The 27,099-nt window shown below is 41.2% G+C and overlaps 1 protein-coding gene across 1 annotated transcript in view; it reads right to left on the bottom strand.

Moving 5' to 3' along the window:
* The window catches only part of LOC137310536 (piezo-type mechanosensitive ion channel component 2), a 624,232-nt gene that overhangs the window by 360,488 nt on the left and 236,645 nt on the right, over positions 1 to 27,099 (bottom strand). The window contains exon 3 of the mRNA XM_067978307.1: positions 19,593 to 19,718. Coding sequence (XP_067834408.1) covers positions 19,593 to 19,718 — 126 coding nt within the window. The remainder of the gene's footprint in view (positions 1 to 19,592; positions 19,719 to 27,099) is intronic.

The raw sequence follows: 27,099 nt of genomic DNA, 5'->3' as shown, positions 1-27,099 counted from the left end.
TTACCAGGGCTAATTACATCAGAATGAAAATGGATGAAAAAGATAATATGCGTGTCTCAGAATATGCATGTTTCACTGGAATCACTTACCGGACTAATCAGCAATTATACTGTGCTGAGACACTTGTGCCAAGATTTTATAATAATTTCAAAAATGTACAGTAAGTAATGCTTTGTCAGCCGTTAGCATTTTTCTTCTGATGGTACATGTGAAACCTGCATCTGAGAGTTATTGAACTAGAAATTTTACCTCGTTGCGCCCCTCTGACCCGAAATTGAGTTGGGCCATTTTACAGGCCGCCCTCAAACAGGCAGCGGGCCCCTAGCCTACGCAAATGAGAAATTAGTCTGCCCTGAGTGGAGCAGGCACCGCGGGCCTGTGCTCCATTCAGATTTTGCTGGTTTGGATGTCGCCTAGTAAGCGCCCATCACCAAAACGTTAAGTAAAAGACAATGTTTAAATTTTGATGTGGAGTCAGGAGTAGCAGGAGTGTTCCTCCTGGCTCCGCAGCACTCCTGTTGGCCATGATTTTCCATCATCCTGCTGTTCTCCCACCTCCCAGCCCCTCCCCCCCACCACCCGTTATCGGCGAGGCAGGTGCCAGAAATTCGTTCTTGTAGATCGCGCAAGTTGCCTGTGGAGGCGCGAAAACTCGCCTGGATTATTTAGTTGAGGCCCGAGGCCCAATTTCAGGCTGAATTCGGGTCTCCGGGTTTGGGCGGGTGTTGCAGCCGCATCGCCACCTTCGCGCCCAAAACCGGGTGTCAACGAATTTCTACTCCGGTAACTTTCACCATGAATTGATCTGTGTACTGTCTCTAAATGCAGTTGATGTATTCTGCTAGTCAATTGTCCTGTTTGATAAAACATTTTGAAAGAGAAAAGAAAATGTACAGTATGCTAATACGCTCACATCTCCCGGTTTCTGAGATTCTCCAATGTGGGTAGGCTCCCGGTCTGAGTTTGAGAGAAGCATCACATCGATGGAGGGAAATTTGGAAATGGTGAATTAACACATGACCCATACTATCTATTACAAAGTGGTTCTAATGGGAACCAGAAGCTCAACATTCTCTACTATTTAGAACACAACAAAGCATTAAACAAGAAAAGATCATTCAGCCCATCAAGCCTACCTCTTGCATAATACACTCTATCTTATACTCTATCATACCTGTTTAACCATCTGCATTAATACTCCCTGAGCCCCAAAGAGGAGCAAAGAAAATTCAGTGATTCTCACAATTCATTACTCAACCCTGCCCCGCTGTGCTCCACAATATTCGAGTCCCCCACCAGCCCCAGTAGAATAGAAATTATTGATCTCAGCACACAGTCATGGGAAAGTAGAAAACAGAGACAGATATTTCCCCACAAGGCAGAATGAAAATAAACTCTGAGGCATGGGAGCCGGTGACCTGCCCAGCACTTGGCCAAGAATGGTACATAGCAAGGGGAGATTGAAAAAATGATGAGTATTATTCTGCCTCCCTTTGATTTGTAACTGTAAAACATCTGTCACACAGGAAATCTAATTTATCATTTTGAATAACGAAACCTTGTTGAACTGTACTTCTGTACTAAACAATAGTTTGGAAGGAAATAAATTTTTAAAAAACATGACAAAGGTGATTATTTTTAGTGAGAGTTTCAACTCCACACAATAATCAGATGGCCGAATATTTTGAATCCACGTGCCCCAAGGCATTGTTCTTGCATTCACCTCAACTTTTATTCAGAACCCAGATCTTCTGAAAGTTTAAACTTAAATATTGATCCTTTTACTCCAAAATTTAATCCATTTCTTTGCTTTAACGATTTTCAAATCTAAGAATAATGCACATGATGAATATTTGTAAGCTGAAATGTTTGTTAACTTTATTTGTCTTTTTCATTTTGATGCAGTCAATATTTACTTTATCTTTTATAAGGTATGTTTCTTTTTTGCTTTCCGGTGGTCTCCGGGTACTATGCCCAATCCAGACCAGAAGGCTAGGGTGATGACCAGCTGCAAGACTTCTGTCTCTGTTGCTCTAAAACCACTTCCTAAGGTCTACACAGGAGCATCCAAGAGTGACTCTGTTCAATAGTTCGCCGTGATAGTCTGGTCAAAGCAGACTGGAGGACAGCCAGCGCCCAAAGAACCAAACGACAACATGAGTCAGTGCCTTCAGGAACAACTGGGAGAATATTGGAGGGGGAAATAAGCTGAAAAGGATAGTCACACACAAAGGATCACCAAAATAATAAAGACTTTGTCTTCAAATACTGAATAGAACATACATCATTAGCTGACAGTCTTCCTGTCTGCTATTCAATCTGTCCTTTTGGGAGAGCGCTGCTCTTTCACAGCCTGCCCTTGCCAAATCCGGCCTTTCAACACAGCCTGTTGCTAGAAAAGGTGGTGACGTCTCTACCAGTTACTCCAGTTATGAAGAACTCCAAACACATTAACAGAAGGACAAATTTATTTCATGCCAGAGCAATCTGCTAATTTCCCAAACCGCTGAAAGGACATAGTCTGGAGCTGTCAGCACAAACAAATGTACCAAACGAATAAATTGAAAGTCTAGCCTGGGGACAAAAAATAAATCAATTTAGAAAGAAAGAAGGACTTGCATTTATATAGCACCTTTCACAACCTCAGGACGACCCAAAGCGCTTTACAACCAATGCAGTACTTTTGAAGTGTAGTCACTGTTGTAATGTAGGAAAGAATTTATGCTTTATCATCCATCAGAGCTCACCTTATTAGCTGCTTAGCACTTCTTTATACACCTATCATCATTACATGGAATGGCATAAACAAAGATGTTAATTTTCTATTAGCTTCCTTACTGACCACTCTCTTCTTTCTCTCAAATTATTTGTAAGAAACGATGTTATTTCAACATAAATGAATTTTTTTAAATGTATGTGTAATTATTTTGAACTTCTAAGATGAAAAATATAATTTCACAACAAAATACTCGTTAGAAACAATGTAATTAGATTTCACCGGGAAATTAACAAATAGAGATAAAAAGCAAAACTGAACGCTAGAAATACGAAATGTTGGGAATGCACAGTAAGTCAATCAGTAAAGAAAGAAAGAACTCAAAGGTCATACATGTAACATCAGCCCATCTTTCTCTCTCAGATGTCTACTGACATGCTGTGTAATTCCAGCATTTGCTCTTCTTTATTCTAAATGAGCAAGTTCAATGGGCACCCATGGTAAAAGAATTAATACAATCTAATAAAGTCCTTTACAACATCCAAACTTGAAATTTATTTTTTTCCTTTAGGTTTTCCTGCAGACTGCTCACTGTCACATGTTCTTCTTTGGCTAGGAGGACAGGAAATCCATTCAATTCATCACTAAGGTTTCTGTCCCTTCCATGCTTTACCCAACTTTAGAAGACCCATTCCCTGCTTCCTTGATCCTCATTCTATGATATTCCTCAACACTTAATTACCTCTCCTGCCCGCCACACTTATCCATATTGTTATTTGCTCCCTCTGCTCAGGTACCCTCCTCTTTTTGAAAACTGCCTTAATCACCCCTTCTTCAAAAAAGCTCACACTCAGCATCTTCAAAAATTGCATCCTTGACTTGTCCACTCCAATTATTACCTTTCTTCTCTAAGGTCCTTTGAACACGTCATTGCCTCCCATCTCTGTGCCTCTCCCTCCCAAAATTCCCTGGTCCAATTTCGCCAGTATGGATTTTTTCCCTGCTCCAAGACTACGACTATCCTGGCCAAAGTCATATGACATTCTCTGAAAATGTGATTACTGTGTTTTATCTTTGCTCATTTTTCTCGACCTCTCCTTAGTGTTCGTAGTGATTGACCTCCAGCCCTGCACCCCTCCGAGATCTCTGAGCTCCTCCAATTCTGGCCTCTTGCGCATCCCCAATTTTAATCAATCCACCATTGGCGGTTGTACCTTTGGCTGTCTAGGCTCTAATTCCCTCCCTAAACTTCTCTGCTTACTTACCTCTCTCTCTTTCTTTAAGACACTCCTTCAAACCTATCTCTTTGGCCAAGCTTTTGGTCACCTGTCTTAATATCTCCTTATGAGGCTCAGTGTCAAATTTTGTTTGATAATCGCTCCTGTGAAGCGCCTTGGGACGTTTTACTGCGTTAAAGGCGCTATATAAATGCAAGTTGTTGTTGTCGCCATCCTCCTTCATCACCTGTCATCTGTTGTCCAGCTTCGTGGGACTGCCCTTGCATGGTTCCACTCCAACCTGTCCTAACACAGCCAGTACATCTCCAGCAATGGCTTCTCTTCTCAGCCCTGCACAGTCACATCCAAGTTAACCAAGAGTCTATCTATCCTTGCCCCCTTCCCCCCACCTCCTCTTCCTCAGCTCAAACAGTCCTCGGTGCAGGCACAGGCTGAGCTTCTATACATATACTGATAATATCCAGCTCTCCCTCTCTATCACTGTCCTCAGGCCCATGACTATTCTTCTGCTGTCAGACTACCTTTCTGATATTAAATTGTGAATGAGACAACATTTTCTCCAAGTGAACATTTGGAAGACCAAGGCCTGGCCAAAAATTGCGTTCCCTCGCCATAGACTCCACTCCTCTCCCTGGCCATTTGCTCAGGCTGGGCAAAGCCTTGGTTTCCTGTTCAACCTAAAGCAAAGTTTCAAATCCCACATGCCATCCATCACCAAGAGTACTTGCTTCAATCTCTGCAACATCTGCCCCTACTTCAAATCACCATTGCCAAAACCCACATCAAAGCTTTTCTCACCTCTAGACTCAATTTCTTTCAACATTCCTCTTGCTAGCCTCCCATCCTCCACCCTCCAGAAACTCCATCTCACCTTAAATGCGAGTACAAAGTCATGCTCGCCCATCTTTCCTATCCTCACATACTTATGCTGGCTCTTTGTCCCAGAACAGATTGAATTTAAAATCCATATCCTCACCTTCCTATCTTTCCATGACCTTAGCCACCCAACATCTGCAACCAGCCTTGCATCCCCTCCCGCACTTTTCTGTCCTTCAACTCAAGCCTTCTATACTCCACCTCCCTTAACCTTGCCATTGGTGACAACCAACTCAGCTGCCAACTCTCTGGAGTTCCATCCCTAAATCCTTCCACTTCTCTGCCTATCTCTCTTTGAAGGCCTTCCTAAAACCCATCTTTTTGACCAAGCTTTCATCGCCTTTCCTTTCTCTTTCATCGTTGCTCAGTGTACCTTCCTTTTTAAAAATACAATTCAAATACAAATTGTTGTTTTTGTTATTCGTATTGGCACAAAGAAAGTTGACATTTCCAGAGGACCAGGATTTTTCCTTTACTGACAAGCAATCTGGTGATTAATATTGGGAGACTAATTGTGATGTTACTTTAAAGAAATTGTAAGTTAACTATTGCATTAAAAATTGTCAGAGCTTCATAAAAGGCATGTGATTTTCTTTACTGCTCAAACTGAGCGAACATAGTTCCGAACAATAATTGAGAAGTATAGACACTGTTTCAAATATGAAAAAAAGAGAATCATATTTTTAAATGCCTCTTTGTTCTGCCAGCTGTGAACGAGCAGGTTTAATTACTTAGAACAGCTTTGGCAGTGTCAGCACTTTATTTTTTAATGTAGAACAGACATGAATTAAAACGTTTGACAGTCCTCACCATAGCTGGAGTATATTTAACCTCAGCATGTGCCAAGTCTTCATTATTTTAGACAATTTTACAACACCAAGTTATAGTCCAGCAATTTTATTTTAAATTCACAAGCTTTCGGAGATTTTCTCCTTCCTCAGGCAAATGTTAACTTACAATTTCTTTAAAGTAACATCACAATTAGTCTCCCAATATTAATCACCAGATTGCTTGTCAGTAAAGGAAAAATCCTGGTCCTCTGGAAATGTCAACTTTCTTTGTGCCAATACGAATAACAAAAACAACAATTTGTATTTGAATTGTATTTTTAAAAAGGAAGGTACACTGAGCAACGATGAAAGAGAAAGGAAAGGCGATGAAAGCTTGGTCAAAAAGATGGGTTTTAGGAAGGCCTTCAAAGAGAGCTCTTGAAACATTTGCCTGAGGAAGGAGAAAATCTCCGAAAGCTTGTGAATTTAAAATAAAATTGCTGGACTATAACTTGGTGTTGTAAAATTGTTTACAATTGTCAACCCCAGTCCATCACCGGCATCTCCACATCTTCATTATTTTACTGTGGGCTTCCTCATAATATATGTATGGGTACGGTAGCATAGTGGTTTTGTCATTGGACTAGTCATCCAGAGGCCCGGACTAATAATCCGGAGACATGAGTTCAAATCCTGCCACGGCAGCTGGGGAATTTAAATTCAGTTAATTAAATAAAATCTGGAATAGCTAGTATCAGTAATGGTGACCATGAAACTACCGAATGTCATAAAGACCCATCTGGTTCACTAATGTTCTTTAGGGAAGGAAACCTGTCATCATTACCTGGTCTGGCCTATATGTGACTCCAGACCGACAGCAATGTGGTTGATTCTTGACTGCCCTCTGAAATGGCCTAGCAAGCCACTCAGTTGTACAATCCCGCTATAAAAAGACATAATACCTTCACCACATGGACTGCAGTGGTTCAAGAAGGCGGCTCACCACCACCTTCTCAAGGGCAATAAGGAACGGGAAATAAATGCTGGCCTTGCCAGTGCGCCCACATCCCATGAATGAATAAAAATAAATAAAATGCCTCGTTAGTCATGGATGAATCACAAAAATCCAACACAAACATATGGATTACAGCAGATTATTTGACCAATTATTCAAAATGCAGTCAATATGATCTGTTTCATGGTATTCCTGAACATCAGTTCTAGTTCAACACTAGAAAAAAGGGAAATCTTACATTCAACATTTCATACAGTGATCACATGTCACAATTACTATCATTTTGTTTTTTTAAAACTTTGATCAAAAGCTTTAAATTTAAGAATTACCTTGTGATTCCTAATCTACAAGAGTTGTTTTCTTCAAATTTACACCTAATGATTTGAGTTCTAATGACATAAAAGTGCCAGTAGGATATGTGAAACTAGGCTTCTATAGATTGGCCTCAATATGTGCAATCCTTATCAGTAGGAAAGTAAGTTGTGAAGAGGACATAAGGAGTTTGCAAAGGGATATAGATAGGTTAAGTGAGTGGGCAAAAATTTGGCAAATGGAGTATAATGTGGGAAAATGTGAACTTGTCCACTTTGGCAGGAGGAATAGAAAAGAAGTATATTATTTAAATGGAGAGAGATTGCAGAACTCTGAGGTACAGAGGGATCTGGGTGTCCTAGTACATGAATCACAAAAAGTTAGTATGCAGGTACAGCAAGTGATTAGGAAGGCAAATGGAATGTTGTCATTTATTGCAAGGGAAATGGAATATAAAAGTAGAGATGTTTTGCTACAGTTGTACAGGACATTTGTGAGACCACATCCAGAATATTGTGTGCTGTTTGGGTCTCCTTATTTAAGAAAGGACATAATTGCTTTGGAGGCGGTTCAGAGAAGGTTCACTTGACTGATTCCTGGGATGAGAGGGTTATCTTATGAGGAAAAGTTGGACAAGTTGGGCCTGTATACACTGGAGTTTAGAAGAATGAGAGGTGATCTTATTGAAACATATAAGATCCTGAGGGGACTCGAAGGGGTAGATGCTGAGAGGATGTTTCCCCTTGTGGGAGAGACTAGAACTAGGGGACACAGTTTAAAAATTAGGGGTCTCCCATTTAAGACAGCGATGAGGAGACATGTTTTCTCTCAGAGGGTCGTGAGTCTGTGGAACTCCCTTCCCCAGAGAGCGGTGGAGGCAGGGTCATTGAATATTTTTAAGGCTGAGTTAGATAGATTCCTGATTAACAAGAGAGTCAAAGGTTATAGTAGGTAGATGGGAAAGTAGGATTGAGGTCACAATCAGATCAGCCATGATCTTATCAAATGGCAGAGCAGGCACAAGGGGCCGAATGGCCTACTCCTGCTCTTAATTCATATGTTTGTATGTTCGAATGGGCATCATAACCCAATTCTTTGAGTTTCATGCGGATTTCCAATATGTTTGTACAGCCTGAGAAATATCATATATCACAGATTATATATATATCGTGTGTAAAACATATATAACAAATAGTTGCTTAAATATAATGGGCTGAAATCTAAGGTATTCCCTAATGGATCAATAAATGCACTGAATGATATGGCAATGTTCCAATCCCTTGTTTGTGTTGAGTTTGTTCAGTCTCAGTCAGGTGACATTGGGGTTCTATAATTGGCTCGTGTTCCCAGGTTAAGTAAGGGACAAATGGGGCATGATTTTTACTCGGAGCCGGGCCCCCCACGTGTCCACAGATATTCGCGTGGGGACCCCGGAAGCGAATTGAGTGCGTTGCAATCTGCGATCACAACTCAACTGAAGGTGAGTATTTGAGCTTCCGGGTTGCCCAAGTTCCAGGCAGCCTGATTGACAGGCTGGCTGCTGTCGGCAGTGAAAGGAGCTGCAAATCAGGGAGGGGCGGGTGGGAGAGAGAGAGTTCACTGGGCTTGGAAAATCTCAGAGGGGGGATGCGCGGGGGGACGTAGACGACTTCGGGGGGAGGGTCGGCCGATCGCGGGGGTCTTGTCGGCCAGATGAGCTTGTTGGGCCTGGATGATGCACTCCTGCTCCTCCGGGCCCACAAGCAGTGCAATAAAGGCACTCACCTCATGGATCCAGCCCTTCCCGCCTGCTTTCACCCGACATGAATTGGAAGCGATGGGAAACCCGAACAGGGTTTCCAACACACAAAATATTAAGTACCTGAAGTATTTCAGTGAGGTACATTGTCCCTTTAAGTATTGGCCTGCCGGCTTCAAGTGGGGGTGGGACTTCCTGGTGTCTGCTGTGCATATGCATACAAACCTGCCTTGGTTAAACTCAGAAGTGGGCGCATTGGAGCCAGGATGGGGTCCCGCTCCAAATATCTGCTATTTTGACTGCCCACCTGGCCCCAACCCCCTCATTCTTGTGGATTAAAATTATCCCCATGATCCAGGGTTCTCAGTTCTGATCACTTTCCAGCAAATCCTGCCAGACTTGCCTGAATTTATCGATATGATTGTGTCTGGCTGCAGTGACCCTCCATGTGTGAAGAGCGTGCCAACTTTTACTATTCACTCAACACTGAAGGTGGAGCTCATGAAACTGTACCCAAGGATGGTAGGTAATGGTGGAAACCTAAGAGAACTTTAGAAGACAAGAAAAAAAAGAGTAACTTACTTACAGATGTTAGCCTACATATTGCAACAGAAAGGGAAATAAACCTCTATATATTAATATTGTATGTTTTAATATTGATGTATGGCGGAGAATTTCAGGCAGAGTTCTCCTGATCTCCTACTGTAATTTCAGCAGAAACGCTGGAGAGAAGGTATAAATAGTCATTTTAGCCATTTTAACTGTCTCTTTGGTGTTCCGCCAATTCTCTGATGAAATTACGCAGAAGTAGAGCAGGAGAACCCATACAGAAATTCCAAGCGTAGATATTTAAGATTTAATTTTTGTACTACAATTTTGTTTATGACATCATAAACATAAAAGTACAAAAATTTCTGCACAATTCCTAGCTCACAGGTACAGTCTTAATTCTGTATCATTTGTCATAAATAGTCCAACACTTTATAGCATTCTGATTTCAGCATTCTAAAATTTAGATTTCCAACTAATTTATTTCACTCCTAGAATGTTCACAACCAAGACATTAATAAGCTTTATCGTTATTTGTTCTCGGGATGTGGATGACACTGACAAGGCCGCATTTATTGCCCATCCCCTAGTTGTCCTGAGTGGGCCTTCTCCTTGGACCGCTGCATTACTTGTGGTGAAGGAGATCTCACAATGGTTTTTAGGGAGGGAATTACAGGATATTGACCCAGCAACAATGAAGAAACGGCAGTATATGTCCAAGTCAGGATGGTGTGTGACATTGAGTGGATCTTTGAGATGATGGTATTCCCATGACATTGCTGCTCTTGTCCTTCTTGGTAATAAAGGTTGCATGGGAGAGAGGTGTTGCAAAGTTGGGTGAGTTGCTGCAGTGCATCCTGTAGATCGTACATACTGCAGCCACAGTATGTTGGTGGTGTAGGGAGTGGATATTACTTTTAACACCATGGGGTAGAAATCGGTTCACGCCACTAGGCCAGAACAAATTGGGTGCGGGGAACAATCCCTGCACTGGATTCAGGAACTGTCCCTCTAGATTGGAAAATTGTACATATCACTCCGCTTTTTAAGAAAGGAGAGAGAGGGAAACCAGGGAATTACAGACCAGTTAGCCTAACATCTGTTGTGGGGAAAATGCAGGAATCTATAATTAAGGATAGGGTGACTGAACACCTCGAGAATTTTCAGTTCATCAGAGAGAGCCAGCATGGATTTGTGAAAGGTAGGTCGTGCCTGACAAACCTGATTGAATTTTTTGAAGAGGTGACTAAAGGGAAGGACAGGGGAATGTCAATGGATGTTATTTATATGGACTTCCAGAAGGCATTTGATAAGGTCCCACATAAGAGACTGTTAGCTAAGATAGAAGCTCATGGAATCGAGGGAAAAATACGGACTTGGTTAGGAACTTGGCTAAGCGAAAGGCGACAGAGAGTAGGGATAATGGGAAGGTACTCACATTGGCAGGATGTGACTAGTGGAGTCCCGCAGGGATCTGTCTTGGGGCCTCAATTATTCACAATATTTATGAACGACTTAGATGAAGGCATAGAAAGTCTCATATCTAAGTTTGCCGATGACACAAAGGTTGGTGGCATTGTAAGCAGTGTAGATGAAAACATAAAATTACTAAGGGATATTGATAGATTAGGTGAATGGGCAAAATTGTGGCAAATGGAATTCAATGTAGACAAATGTGAGGTCATTCATTTTGGATCAAAAAAGGATAGAACAGGGTACTTTCTAAATGGTAAAAAAGTTAAAAACAGTGGATGTCCAAAGGGACTTAGGGGTTCAGGTACATAGATCATTGAAGTGTCATGAACAGGTGCAGAAAATAATCAAGAAGGCAAATGGAATGTTGGCCTTTATATCTGGAGGACTAGAGTACAAGGGGGCAGAAGTTATGCTGCAGCTATACAAAACCCTGGTTAGACCGCACCTGGAGTACTGTGAGCAGTTCTGGGCACCGCACCTTCGGAAGGACATACTGGCTTTGGAGGGAGTGCAGCATAGGTTTACTAGAATGATACCCGGACTTCAAGGGTTAAATTATGAGGAGAGATTACACAAATTGGGGTTGTATTCTCTCGAGTTTCAAAGGTTAAGGGGTGATCTGATCGAAGTTTATAAGATATTAAGGGGAACAGATAGGGTGGATAGAGAGAAACTATTTCCGTTGGTTGGGGATTCTAGGAGTAGGGGGCACAGTCTAAAAATTAGAGCCAGACCTTTCAGGAGCGAGATTAGAAAACATTTCTACACACAAAGGGTTGTAGAAGTTTGGAACTCTCTTCCACAAACGGCAATTGATACTAGCTCAATTGCTAAATTTAAATCTGAGATAGATAGCTTTTTGGCAACCAAAGGTATTAAGGGATATGAGCCAAAGGCAGGTATATGGAGTTAGATCACAGATCAGCCATGATCTTATCAAATGGCGGAGAAGGCACGAGGGGCTGAATGGCCTATTCCTGTTCCTATGTTCCTATGACAGGTAAGCCCGAGGCCCAATCAAGCCTAAATTTAATAAGATCAGTGAGCTGTGGATGTCTACCGTGCGTCTCCAGGCAGCTCGCCAGTAGTGGCCCCCAGGTAGGTCCAGTGAGGGGCGGTGGGGAGGGAATCAAGAGAACTATTTCTCCAACAACTGCACGCACGCACCCACACATTTTCCTCTTTCCTAAGTTAGTCCCTTGCCAGTAAGTTTCTCTGCTTCTCACCAAGTCCGTTTTTCTCAACCTAATTGCTCTGTTTATGTATCTTAGCTCTTTCCCATTATTCATCTTTCTGCTTTCTCTTTTTCCAGTGCTTATTGATGTGAGAATAGAAATCCATAAGTTGTATCATACCTCAGTATCACGAGAACCAAACTACTAACCATCCCTCCTCTGGACAATGAGGAGTAAAAAAAGGTAGCTTCTGGAAAATCATTTTTAAAATAAGACATATGGAAGAAACAAAATAAATGTCAGAAAAGCAGTGAATTACAGAAAATAAATGACTCGTAATGTGACTGACAACTTACGTGTCTCTCATGAATTATTGCAACCATGCTACGCCGTGGTTTATTTTCTGTAGTCCACCATTTCCTGACGTGTATCCTCAGTTTATTTTAAATGATTTCTGTGTAACTTATCATGGGAAAAATTCACATTGCTTTCGGCAACTGGCACCAAGTATCAACGTTGCTAGTATAACAAAAGTAAAGAAGTATCTTAATCCACAATAAAAATAAAAACCACAGATTATCCAATGATCACAGATTAAAATACACAATTAAAATGAATGATCTGATTGTAAAAACAATGAGAACATTGTTACTGCTAGTTAGAGAATAAAAAATAGTGCACAATAATGATTGTAATTTTTGAGTAAATGAAAGCTTCGCTGCCCCACAATTCTAAATTTGCAAAATATTCTAATTTTCTTCAGGATCTTATGAAGTTTGTTGAAAGATTTCATCCTCATGGGATTCCCAAGGCCCTGACGATAACTTTCAGAGCACAGAAAAATTCCACATGTAAAGTTGAGATAGTACAGCTTTCCCATCCTTCCATCCGTTATCCTGAGTCTTGGTGTAGATATTGATGTTGAACTGAAAGACTAAAGTTACACAATCTGTACCATTCCTACTATATCCTCAAATATCTAACTTAAGTGACTTTTGCTTTCAAAAGAGAATTGGATAAACACTTGAAAAGGAAAAATTTGCAGGGCTATGGGGAAAGAGCAGGCGAGTGGAACTAATTGGATAGCTCTTTCAAAGATTCGGCACAGGTACGATGGGACAAATGGTCTCCTTCTGTGCTGTATGATTCTATTGGGGTTAAATTGGATAACCCCCGAAAACGGGTGCTGGAACCGCCGTACGCAATTAACCCGTGCCCGTTCGTTGCGATGCAGGCAGCACGTAACGTTCGTGCTGCCTGCTGTTTTAAATCATTGCTGCATGTAGCCAGTGCTACCTGGACTGTTGATTGGCTGCGCACATCAACGCTGTTCCCGATATCGCGAGTGGCTAGTGCTACTTAAAGGCAGCCTGGATGTCTTAAAGGGGAGATGCACTGTGGCTGCAAGAAGTGGTGGGAGTCGTTTGAGAAGTGATTCAGTGGTCCAATACTTTGAAGAATGGCTGCGTCTGTAAGAGAGCATGCACCAAGGTTCTCTGATGATGCACTAAAGGCCATGGTGCAAGAGGTGGAGAGAAGGAGGGGCATCCTATATCCACAGGGGGGCAAGAGGCCCTCCAGACATATGCTCAAAAGGCAGTGGGAGGACGCAGCGGACGAGGTAAATGCCAGGAGCTTAGCGCCAAGGACATGGATGCAGTGCAGGAAAAAATTCAATGATTCAACACAAGTTGTCAAGGTGAGTGAGTTCAAGCTTGAAGTAGCATATCCTACCAACTGCACCACTAGCCTCATCCACTGATCAATGCACCACATCTCCCATCACCCACCTACCAACAATCTCTTTCAATCAGTACTCAACCATTCAAATCAGATGCTTCATCTCATCCTCACACATTACCACTGTTGCAAGCCACACACCCAAAACTCACAGGTCATACACACTGGCAGCTATCCAACCATGACAGCCACATCACCCAAACATCTTGTAGGACACTCACTGACACTCTTACATCTTTCTTGCAGGAGAAGGTGGCACATAACAGTAGGCAGCAAGAAAGAACTGGAGGAGGACAAGCCCGCTTACAAGTCTTAACTCCCAAGGGGGAGACCTTTCTGGCCATCATTAGAAGGGTCATCGCTGAGGCCGTGGCCACTGGAGGTGCTGGAGGGATCATTGATAAGGGTCAGGAGGAGAGGAAAATCAGACCTGCTAAGTATAACTACTTTACAACTCACCCATGAGCAGCACACTTTGGAGGGTAAGAACTGACCGTTCAATTCCTTCCAGCACTGTGTGACTCACGCAGGATATTAACCAGACAAATTGCATAGCACGGTTCAGTACTTGAGTAGAAAAGTTACATTGATGATGGAGGATCAGCTACTTACCAGTTTGACACGTTAGAGTGAATTTATACAGCAGCCGAGACCGGTTGCTATAGATTGGCTTTCAGCCAGGTGGTACTTCTTACATTGCCTGGGTGAAACTTGGATTCTGCTGCTCAGGAGAGTCCGCAGCTTATGTATGTTTACAAACACACACAGGGCTTCTATTCACATAGTTAATTTTTAGATATTGCAGGCAACAGGATTTAACATTTAAATTAATTGCAGATAGGGGCCCTCAGCACTTTTTACACCTGTTTTGCCACAGCACTGGATTTATGAACATCTGAAAAAAGACAGGAAAAGACCACTGGGCCATCAAGTCTGTCCCATCCCGACATGGCGCAACCCACATGCACGAAAAACTCACGACCCCCACCCTACCCCCACTCCCCCTCTCACCCATTCACACAATCTCCTGAGAGATTGAAAAACCCTAGGCCAATTTAGAAAAAAAATAGAGCATTCCTCTCCAACCCCCTGACAGCAATCCAGCAAACTCCAGGAGAACGCAATGATTTCTATCACTAGTCCCAGTTAACCTGGTCAACTTCTATAATTCGGGATGTCTTCTCCGTGCAGGAACTCTTTCAGCTCCCTTCTGAAGGCCTGCAGCGCACCCACATTCACCACACATACCGGCAACCTATTCCAGAAGCCAACACCTCTCTGAGGAAAGAAGTACTTCCTGGCATCTAACGTGACTTTATACTTTTGGAACTTGCACATGCCCCCTAGTCTTCCCCTGTCTATTCGGCTCAAATAACCTGTCCACTTGGACAGAATCTAATCCTTTCATTATTTTAAAGGCCTGAATTACATCCCCTTGAAGTCTACACTAAAATGCCCCAATTCTCTGAGCTTATTTTGATAACTAAGGGCCCTTAAAATGAGTATCAATTGATTTGCCCTCCTCTGGACCTTTTACACTCCACAAAGTCTCACATAGAAGCAATGTGAGCTTTGCAGCTTTGCCCCACACCACTGAAAGCCCACTCATGGAGGCTCCTCTCCCTGCCCGCATGAACCTCAGTGAAGTCAGCTATAGAGTTCCATGACAGGTGCGATCCCAGTGTAACTACAGGGATCACACCACCATGGTTATTAGGCACCTAAATTTCCTGCATTCAATTTTATTTTATGCACACTGCTGCATTTAATTGTTGTCCATATGACACCAGTGCCAGTTTAGTATCAAATCACAAAAGGAGCCTCATTTCCTGAATCAGATTATTTTATTCCTGACACATGGATGACCTTAAAAGTAAACTGAATGGGTAGTGTTATTAGGATCAAAGCCGCAGTGAAGTTAGTTACAGTTAGACGATTTTATGGGGGGTGCGGTTCTTGATCAGTATTTTCTGTTTGATCAAATTATAAAAAGAATCAATAAAATTCAGCCTGGCAGAGTGACTGTCAGCAGGATGATGTAGGTTCCTGTAAAAGCGGAGACTATAATAACCATTCAGCTGGATACTGGCACATATTTTATTTTACTGCACTTGGATCGGCAGTTTGTTTAGGCAAGTTTGCTTCCCAGATAAGGGCCACATGAGATTTATATGAGGAGAATGCAAATCTAGAGTTACTGCCAGCGACAATGCCAGTGGTTTTTGTTTCCCAGTCTGGAAGCCAAGAGAATAAAACAGACTTAAAGGATTTACAAATCCTGGAATTTCTACATTTGGATGGCAACATTTAAAATAGCAAGAGAGCTAATCATTTCTGAATGTGAAACCCCACCTATTAAAAGTCTACATAAAAGAAAGCTAATTTTTTTTGCCATGTGCGTGCGTGTGCATGCGTATGTGTGTACACGTATATTTGCGTGTTCATGTGCGTACATATGTATGTGTGCATGCAAAATATCACAATAAGCTACTTGACACAAACTTTCTCGGGGCGAGTTAATTTGCCCCAAGATGAGGTATCAGTGTTCCATTCTACACAATACACCTTTTCACATGCTGCACTCTAACTGAAAGGTTAAATGTGTAAACTTGTTTTAATAAAATTTTACTGGTGCAAAGCAATTTTTTTACAGTTCCCAAGAGAAAAGATGACGAACAAGTATCCAAGTACTTCTAAAAGACACTATTGTTTCCAAAACTGATAATAAAAAGGAACATTTTTTCAACCTTGAATATAGTAAATACAAAGATTACCAACTTAACTTTTTGTGGTTTTAAAAGTGGACTATGTGTATGCCTAAAATGTTGAAACATGGAGACTGGTGAGACTGTATAAAGTTTGTTCACCACATCAATGCGCCACATCAAGACTAGGAATCATTGATGATTACGGAGAAGTTGGCTCCAACTAAAGAGCTTTTTGTTTTATTAATTAACATCTTACTGTAATCTATCGGTAAAATGTAAAGTTTTGCATATAGCCCGCATTTCACCAAATGGGCACATCATATCCAGGATGTCACACAAATGTAGGCCAAAAAAAAAATCATCTGCTATGTTATTGTGATCGGCTTAAATAACCACTATGTCTTCAGCTGATTTGTCAAATAACAAAGAACCCACACAAGGAAAGGGAAAAGGAAAAGGAAAGGAAAGGACTTACATTCATATAGTGCCTTTAAATGACCTCAAAATGTCCCAAAACGCTTTATAGGCAATGAAGTACTTTTGAAGTGTCGTCACTACGGTAGGGAAACAACTAATCAAATTATTTAGTTTTTTCACTGGTAGATTAATCTAGAACATTGTAGCAGGCACCACAATCATTTCCTCACCTCCAACAGAGGCAGGAAACCCAGAAGTATTGGAAATACTGCCAGGGGCTTGTCAACTATATGCAAATGAGCTTGACCTGGAAGATCTGTTGGGGTCAGTGCACAGAGATACAGATGTAAAGTTTGCAACACCACTGCCAGATCAGAATATTTAGCCCTTATTTTCATACAGATGAAAAGGGAAAGAATGACTTACAGAAAGAAGAGCAAGAATAAAAGAGTCATATACAAACAAAAACACAATGCAGATCCTCTTACTCACTGTTAGCAGCACCGTGGAAGATCTGTTGGTATTTTAAATTATCAAAATACCCCATTAGATCAACAGGATTAATCTATCTAGAGTATAAAATCTTCAACGTGTATTTGATAACAACTGCAATATCTAATATTAGCTGTTTTTCTATGTAATACGTTTACCAAACCATCAATGAAGGTGGCAAATGGCAAGTTCAAGACAAATGTCAAGCAGCATTTCTTCAAACAAAGAGTGATTAATACTTGGAATGGTCTTCTGGATAGGGTAATCAAGACAAAAACTCTGGAATAATTCAAGAGGCGGTTAGATGCTGTGATGTTGGGATTGTAAATTTCTATTGAAGGATAAGCTAGATGGTTGAATGGTGTCCCTCATCATTTAAATGGCTTACGGGCGCCCCCGGCACAGGCCCTCTCCCAAGAGGGGTTTGAGCTGGTGGAAATCCCAAGACCTGGGTGACCGAGACCTTTAGGCTGCCAAATCAGGAGGTCCGGATTTGAAATGCAAAATTCTCGGGGAGGATAAAAAAATAACAATCATGGCCTAACTGTAGATCTTCAACCTGCCCCCAAGCATGTTAACCCTAATCCCCCCCCACCCCACCATCATCAGGCCAGGTTAACCCTCACGGACAAGCCCGGGCATCCTCGGACAGCGTTAAAAGGACTTAGGCCCAATGATCTGGATCTCCATTCCTTGCAACCACAACACGCTCAGCTCCCATTTGTAAGAGCCAGGAAAATTGGCCCACAAATCTTCAAGAATTGTTGTAAGTCTGTTCTGTGTGTTATGAGCTGGAGCCATTTAAAGCCATTCTTCACGTCTTTGATCTGATGAAGATTGACAAAAGTATGTAACACCTTCCATAGCCTCTTGTTCTTTTGGTCACACTGAAGAAATTGCTTTGTGTCATTCGTGTGGCTTTTATCCCTATATTTTTTGTATTCTATTGCAGATTATACAGCTAGTCAAGCCGTCAAGCTAGATGACCAAATTTTAGGTTCAGAATAATTTCCACATTTCACAGCACAATGAGGAGACTGTTAAAACCGGCACTGTTTTCTACAGCAATTTGACATTGGAATTTTGTCTTGTAAATGGTGGCACTGAAAACAATGCCAGTATTTATACTGTGCTATAAAATGCAGAAATCAATTTGACTCCAATTCTTCAATTTCAGTGTTCATCAGTCACAGATAGTACATAGAATATACAGCACAGAAAAAGGCCATTCAGCCCAACTGGTCCACGCTGATGTTTATGCTCCATATGAGCCTCCTCCCACCCATCTTCATCCAAACCTATCAGCAAACCTGCTATTCCTTGCTCCCTCATGTGTTTATGTAGCATCCCATCTATGCTATTTGCCTCAACTACTCCTTGTGGTAACGAGTTGCACATTCTAACCATTCTCTGGGTAAAGAAGTTTCTCCTGAATTCCCGATTGGATTTACTAGTGACTATTTATTACCCCTAGTTTTGGACTCCCCCACAAGTGGAAACATCTTCTATACGTCTAGAGTTCGATTTCCACATTCACTGCTTGGGCAGTAAAGTGCCCTTTATAGAACCTGCCTGATTTTTAATTCCATTAAGGTCAATGAAAATGGAAGTGGGCGGTGTCTCAAGGAGTGGCAGATCTGCTCTGCCAGTTTATCGTCTGGTTGGTGAAGGTGAAAATTATCCCCTATATTTTCATTAACTTGATGAACAATGACGTCATCTATCTCACCTCTGAGACTGTATCAACTGAAACTAGTTAGGGCCGATTATTGCCTTCACTGTTTGGGTGGTAATCTGACGGAGAGAATTCCCAATCCTTGTAGAAACCATCCAATTTCCATTCCATTGAAATGACTTTGCCACCTCAAGCAGTGTCCCTCACAGTGGAACTAACATGGTATACATTGGTTGGTCACTGGTTATTCTCTATCTATAATGCTCTAGAATGAAACTTTTACAGGTTACATAGAATTACATAGAATTTACAGCACAGAAGCAGGCCATTCGGCCCAGCTAGTCTGTGCTGGTGTTTATGCACTACATGAGCCTCCTCCCATCCTATTTCATCTAACTCTATCACCATAACCTTCTATTCCTTTTTCCCTCATGTACTTATCTAGTTTCCCCTTAAATGCACCTATGCTATTTAAATGCATCTATGCTGTAGATGATGCTTTTATATTTTTTATAGAAATGTGCATTTCAAGTAAGTGCTGTAAGCCCTGAACAGCTTTGCTCCTAACTCCAAATCCTAAATCCAGATCAAGAACCAATTCCTTATTGAATCCACGACCTCCACTGTAAAAAAAAATCATTACGCACATGGTATTGTCACAACAGCTGGAAAAGAACAGAAAGGAATGTACTTACAATTGAAACCTGGCTTGATTTTTTCATTAACCTGTAGGCTGTATATAGTAATTTGAAACAAGGCATGCAGCAGCAGAAAGGTGAGGCTTGTAAAACACAAGGTTTTCAGTAAGCGGCCTGTATGTCCTGGAATAAAAAAAAATTCAATAATGAGCTCCCAGTAAGAAATTCTAATTAAATCAAATGGCCAGTAATAACTGTAATACTGACATTCAATATAAAAGTGTTATACTTTGTATTTCATTGCTTTCCTTTCTTCCAGCGGAAAGTGCCAGGCTATTGTCTGGGTCACTAGCATCCTCAAGGGCTACATTTTCCATTGAGAATAATATTCACCGTCAGTATCCCCATCTCAATTTGTACATGCATGCATACTGAATTTGTATTTATATTCCAATTTTATAACACAACTATGACTCTAGACATAGACATGTGCAAGGGATAGTTTACCCCTCAATCAAATTTTCCTGAAGGCCATGGATGCTGACTATAAAGGGGTACAGTAACGTTGTAGAGAAGCTGAGATTGTTCTCTGAGGTGCAGAGAAGGTTAAGGGGAGATTTAATCGAGTTGTTCAAGATTATGAAGTGTTTTGATGGAGTAAATAAGGAGAAACGGTTTCCACTGGCAGGAGGGTCGGTAACCAGAGGACACAGATTTAAGATAACTGGCAAAAGAACCAGAGGGGAGATGATGAGGAATTTTTTCTGGAATGATCCGGAATGCGCTGCCTGAAAGGGTGGTGGTCATAGATTCAATAGTAACTTTCAAAAGGGAACTGGATAAATACTTGAAAAGGAAAAATTTGCAGGGCGATGGGGAAAGAGCAGGGGAGTAGGAATAATTGCACAGCTCTTTCAAAGAACCAGCACAGGCATGATAGCCTGAATGACCTCCTTCTGTGCTATATGATTCTATGCTTCTATTTCTATGATTCTAAAGCAGGAAATGTGCCATTTGATTTTGGTGCAGTTTTTAATAGGGTCAATTCTGTACCTAACTTACAAAGCTAAATTAAAAGAAAATGTTTGCCTAACATGATTGCAGAAAGTGAGTTACAGGAAACCAGAGTCATGAATTAAAATTAACTGATAAACATATTTGCTTTTCATTTGTAGTTATCAATGTAATAAACTAAAAAAACAACTTTATCAGAAAAAAAACCATTTCCCAATTTCTTCTGAGTTAGTTATCTCATCAGGGGCAGAAGTTACAGTGTTAAAACTTGGCCTCAGTCCCTTAGATTGTGGGATAAGGGTGACAGAGGGTGATGAATCTTTGGAATTCTCTACCCCATAGGGCTGTGGAGGCTCAGTCATTGAGTACATTCAAAACAGAGATCGATAGATTTCTAGATATTAAAGGCATCAAGGGATATGGGGATGGTGCAGAAAAATGGCGTTGAGGTAGAAAATCAGTCATGATCTTGTTGAATGGCGAAGCAGGCTCGAGGGGCCGGATGACCTACTCCTGCTCCTATTTCTTATATTCTTATGGGGAGTAATCAAAGCAGAGCTCTCCCTCCTGAGTATTATCCTATTGGAAAGCGTGCGTGCGTGAGTGACTCAGCTGAGGACGGGATTAGAATTGTCTGTGATAACTTCCATGGTTGAATAGCCTGCTCACACTTGCCTAAGATGACACATGAAGAATAGTTATTTGGGTGAAGTCCCATAGGGCTATTGGGCTTATGGAACCAAACGCCAGCAAGAAACAGCAAGATCAGAAGAGGAGGAGAGAAAAAGAGACAACAACTGGATTTTTCACTAAAGAACATTATCAAAATAAAAAGTAACTTTGACAGCATATTACTTTTATGATTTTAGAATTTTACCTCCACTTGTTCAGTATTTCAAAAAAAGTATGGTAAACTAAATTATACAAATGGTGAACAAGATTTTCTTAGGAAAGGCATATACTGAAATAATACTGGCATAGTCACAGAACAGAATAAAGAATTTGCACTTTATCACATCAACAGGCATATCCCAAAGCACTTCACACTGTGCAGTTACCCTTGTTATGTGGGTAAACAAGGCAGCCATTATGTGTACAACAAGGACCCTCAAACAGCAGTTTGAGGAACGACCAATGTACCTGGTTTTGGTGGTTATTTAAGGGAGGAATGTTAGCCAGGAAATCAGGACAACATTATTCCTTGATAACTGCCAGCTGAACAGGCAGACAGGACATTGATTTCATGTTTTAATCCTCTGATGATACAGTCATGCACTGAAATATCAACCTAGTTTTTGCATTCAAATCCTGGACTGAGTAGTACTAACTGAGCCAAGCAATGTTTTTACAGCTGCTTTACAATTATCTACACCTTTTTCTCTAAATAGAAAGGCAAGTTATTAATATGCAATTTTTAATACTTTACATTAAACTAGGTTCTACTAAAAAATAAACTGTAAATTGCAATTCTAACCAAGGCTGTGTCGCAGAAAAATTGTACCATGCAGACTTGATCAGACTGTTAGTGTCACAAAGTAACAGGACTACTGCTTAACTATTTAAATGAGATATGATCACGTCAATTGTTATACTTCGAGGCTTTATTATGCTGATAAACCCGCTTTTAAAGAGTTTTCAGTTATTTAGAGGTGATGTTTTATCACCTGACAATCTTTTATTAGGTTTTATTGGGTCTAAAGGCTGACAAGTCCCCTGGACCTGATGGCTTGCATCCGAGGGTCTTAACGGAAGTGGCGACAGAGATAGTGGATGCATTGGTTGTAATCTTCCAGAATTCACTAGATTCTGGAAAGGTCCCAGCAGATTGGAAAACCGCAAACATAACACCCCAATCAAGAAGGGAGTGAGACAGAAAGCAGGTAACTATAGACCAGTTAGCCTAACATCTGTCATTGGGAAAATGCTAGAATCCATTATTAAGGATGTAGTAGCAGGACATTTGGAGACTCATAATACAATCAAGGTGAGTCAACACGGTTTTATGAAGAGGAAATCATGTCTGACAAATTTATTAGAGTTCTTTGAGGAAGTAACGGGCAGGGTGGATAAAGGGGTATAATGGATATAATGGATGCAGTATATTTGGATTTCCAAAAGGCATTCAATAAGGTGCCACATAAAAGATTACTGCACAAGATAAGAGCTCATGGTGTTGGGGGTAATATACTGGCATGGATAGAGGATTGGCTAACTAACAGAAAACAAAGAGTCGGGATAAAAGGGTCATTTTCAAAATGGCAATCTGTAACTAGTGGGGTGCCGCAGGGATCAGTGCTGGGGCCTCAACTATTTACAATATATATCAATGACTTGGATGAAGGAACAGAGTGTCTTGTGGCCAAATTTGCTGATGATACAAAGAAAGGTGGAAAAGCAAGTTGCGATGAGGACACAAAGTGTCTACAAAGGGATATTGACAGGTTACGCGAATGGGCAAAAATTTGGCAAATGGAATATAATGTGGGAAAATGTGAAATCATCCACTTTGGGAGGAAAAATAAAAAAGCAAAATATTATTTGAATGGAGAAATACTACAAAATGCTGCGGTACAGAGGGATTCGAGTGTCCTCATACACGAAACACAAAAAGTCAACATACAGGTGCAGCAGACAATCCGGAAGGCAAACAGAATATTGGTCTTTATTTCGAGGGGGATGGAGTATAAAAGCAGGGAAGTCATGCTACAAGTGTACAGGGTGCTGGTGAGACCATACCTGGAGTAATGCGTACAGTTCTGGTGCCCTTATTTAAGGAAGGTCATACTTGCATTGGAGGCAGTTCAGAGAAGGTTCACTAGGTTGATTCCAGGTATGGAAGGGTTGTCTTATGAGAAAAGATTGAACAGGTTGGGTCTATACTCATTGGAGTTTAGAAGAATGAGAGGAGATCTTATTGAAATATACAAGATTCTGAGGGGACTCGATAGGGTAGATGCTGAGAGAATGTTACCCCTCATGGGGGAATCTAAAACTAGGGGACATAGTCTCAGAATAAGGGGTCACCCGTTTAAGACGGAAATGAGGAGGAATTTCTTCTCCCAGAGGGTCGTGAATCTTTGGAATTCTTTACCCCAAAAAGCTGTGGAGGCTGAGTCATTGAATACATTCAAGGCTGAGTTAGACAAATTTTTGATCAGCAAGGGAGTCAAAGGATATGGGGAAAGGGCAGGAAAGTGCAGTTGAGGTAAAAATCAGATCAGCCATGATCTCATTAAATGGCGGAGCAGGCTCGAGGGGCCGAATAGCCTACTCCTGCTCCTATCTCTTATGGTCTTATGGTCATTTGACCTATTAACTCCCCTCTGTGATTGGTGTATCTTTTGATTCTTTCCCATTTGCCCCTTTTTCTCTCTATTTTACCTAACCTGCCTTTTGTTTTTCAGTATTCCGTTCTGATGAATGGTATACACCCAAACTTTTAAAAAAATTTTATGTAAAATGTTCAAGCTTTTTTGTAATTAAAAAGGAATGATATTTCCGTATTAAAGATAATCCTGACATTTGAAGATGCTTATTCTGTAATACGAGTGTTTGTTTCAACATCACAGTGTATGAACTGCAAATATTTTTTGAAAAATTGTAGGCTATGGCCATCTAGAATTTCCTTGGTCTTGTTGGCAGTCTAAAGGTTAAGAATTAATTTTGAATAATCAACTTGTAAAACATGATGGGTTTTATGAGAAATGAGATATGCCTTGCTTGATGGATGTAGCAAACTCAAAGTTTAATAAGCAATGTCAACATCCAACATCTGTCAGTAATTTTATGATCCTATCCTGACAGACATTCAATTAAAGTAAGCATAACGTGCAAATTTGCTTTGCTCCAGTTAGACTGTAGGTACCAGTTTGAGGCCAGTACCTGCTTAGGGTGATGTGAATCTGGCAGCTCTACGTTTTACAGCTGGCTTCCCATCACTCTCCAGCCAGGCAAAGCAGAGCTGAGCATACGAGTGCTTGCACAAATGCACAAAGCTCCCCTCACCAGCGTAAAAATGCCAGTTACATTTTTAATGTTAGTGAAGAGCCAACAAAACAGTCAGCTCTGCCAAGATTAAACAATTATAGAATGAGGTTTGTAACGTTCCCAGGCAGTCCAAACTTTTCAAGGTTTGCTTCACGCTGCTTGCAGTTATACTGCAATCAGTGAGAAACGAAAGCAAGTGTGAGACTTACCTTTGAGGTGGTCTCACACTATTTGCCAGAATTCAATCTTGGCAACTTCCCCCCCAAGTTATACTACATAGTTTTCATCAGCACTGTAATGTAGTATAACTGGCACACTTGATGCGAAGACAGAAAAATATTGAAAAGTAAAATAATGAACAAAATCTTGTCGAACATTTCATCTGCAATGAATCACACAAATATGCTGCTGATGGCAAAAAAAGAAAGTTACTTGGGTAAGAAAAATGAAATAAAAAACAGATGTTTTTGGATTGTGTGGCTATCGATGACAGAAATGCTGTGACAGAGTAAACAGTTAATAAATATATGAGTACAGTAGCAGTCATTTACTTCTAGAAATACATTCCTACTAGTCAAACAAGTTTGATATATATACACATGCCACAATTAATGCCATGAAAATGATGTAAATTCATGTGTAACTGCTGTATTTCTTTACTCATTTTAGTTTTCAGGAACTTCATTTTCCATTTGGTAATGTGGGGCATATTCATCTTATGACACAATCCTGTAATTCCCAAGTTTCAGCATTATAGTGTAGAATGAATTTTCTTTTTATTTATTCATTTTCAGGATATGGGCTACACTGGCTGGCAAGGCTGGCATTTATTGCCCATCCCTAGTTGGTCTTGAGAAGGTGGTGGTGGGCCTTTTTCTTGAACCACTGCAATCCGTGTGGTGAAGGTGATCCCCCAATGCTGATTGGGAGTTCCAGAATTTTGACCCAGCAACGATGAAGGAATCGTCCGAGTCAGTATAGTGAGCGACTTGGAGGGGAACTTGGAGGTGGTGTTGTTCCCATGCATCTGCTGCCCATGTCCTTCTAACAGGTAGAGGTCGCGGGTTTGGGAGGTGCTGCCGAAGAAGCTTTGATGAGTTGCTGCAGTGCATCCTGTAGATAGGATACACTGCAGCCAAGTTACGCTGGTGGTAGAGGGGATGGATGTTTAGTGGGTTGGGTGCCGATCCAGCGGGCTGCTTTGTCCTGGATGGTGTTGAGCTTCTTGAGTCTTGTTGTGGCTGGACTCATCCAGGCAAGTGGAGAGTTTCTCATCACACTTCTGACTTGTGCCTTATAGATGGTGGAGAGGCTTTAGGGAGTCAGGAGATGTATCACTCAATGCAGAATTCCCAGCCTTTAAAATATCTAGTAGCTAAGGCATTTATCTGGATAGTCTAATTGAGCTTTTGATCAATGGGGATCCCATGGATTTTGATGGTGGTGGACTTAGCGATGCTAATGCCATCGAATGTCATGGGGAGGTGTTAGGTTCTCTCTTGTTGGAGATGATCATTGCCTGCCACTTGTGTGGCACGAATGTTTCTTATCAAGTACCAGCCCAAGTCTGGATGTTGTTAAGGTCTTGCTGGATACGGGCACAGACTGCTACATTATCTGAGGAATTGCAAATGGAGCTGAACACTGTGCAATCATCAGCGAGCAACCCTACCTCTGACCTTATGATGGAGGGAAGGCCATTGACAAAGCAACAGAAGATAGTTGGGCCTAGGACACTGCCTGAGGAACCAAAAAACTAAAAACAAAAAACTGCATTGGGACAGCTTGGCTTGTGCGGGCCTCATTTGCACTGACCTTTATCTAAATTAGCTCCCTCGTCCAAAAACCCAACTCCAGGTAAGGGACAACCCATGGCATGCTGCTCACACATGGGCCCATCACTGCTCAAACAGGCCTCTTAAAGGCAGTGGTAACCCTAAAAGACTTTTTTTTTTCATGTTTTATGGTTAACGCTGCTGCATTTGGTCTCATGCAGGATTTTGCTGGAAAGTCAGCCATTTTTGTTTTTTGTTTTACACCATTGCTTTCCTTCAGTGCTTTTGGTTGCTCTGGCCATTTAAAAGGCACTGAGCATGCTCATTGTTAAGGTTCTGAAGGTGCTGGATGCTTCACCTAAGGAAGAGGAATTCATGAACGGCCACTAACTACAGATACAACAGCACCCTGATGCATTCTGTCCCGGAGTGCATTATTGCACAGATTTCCACATTACATATTTATAAATATTTGGGCAAGTGAAAGCCTTCTCTGGACATAAGGAGCTCAGGCTCACATATGGGTGGCCAAGATATCTAACCCAAAAATATATCTAGAATAAAAAAAAGAGCTAAGAAAAAAATGTAAGTATCCATGTTGGGAAACTACTGCCCACCTGCATTACACTCTGCAAGGCTGAACTCAAAAAGAATATAATCTGATTTTGATGACCCTGACTTTATTGATTCAGAGACATTTTATTGCTTTGTAAAGTTCTTAATGTCTACTAAAGCCAAACTCATGTCAGAAGACTTATACAAATGCCTCGTAAGAGATTGTTAAGTAA

Source organism: Heptranchias perlo, chromosome 3, assembly GCF_035084215.1.
Source record: "Heptranchias perlo isolate sHepPer1 chromosome 3, sHepPer1.hap1, whole genome shotgun sequence".
Taxonomy (NCBI): Eukaryota; Metazoa; Chordata; class Chondrichthyes; order Hexanchiformes; family Hexanchidae; genus Heptranchias; species Heptranchias perlo.
Note: the sequence above shows the minus strand (reverse complement) of the source record. Positions and strands in the feature narration are given on the sequence as shown.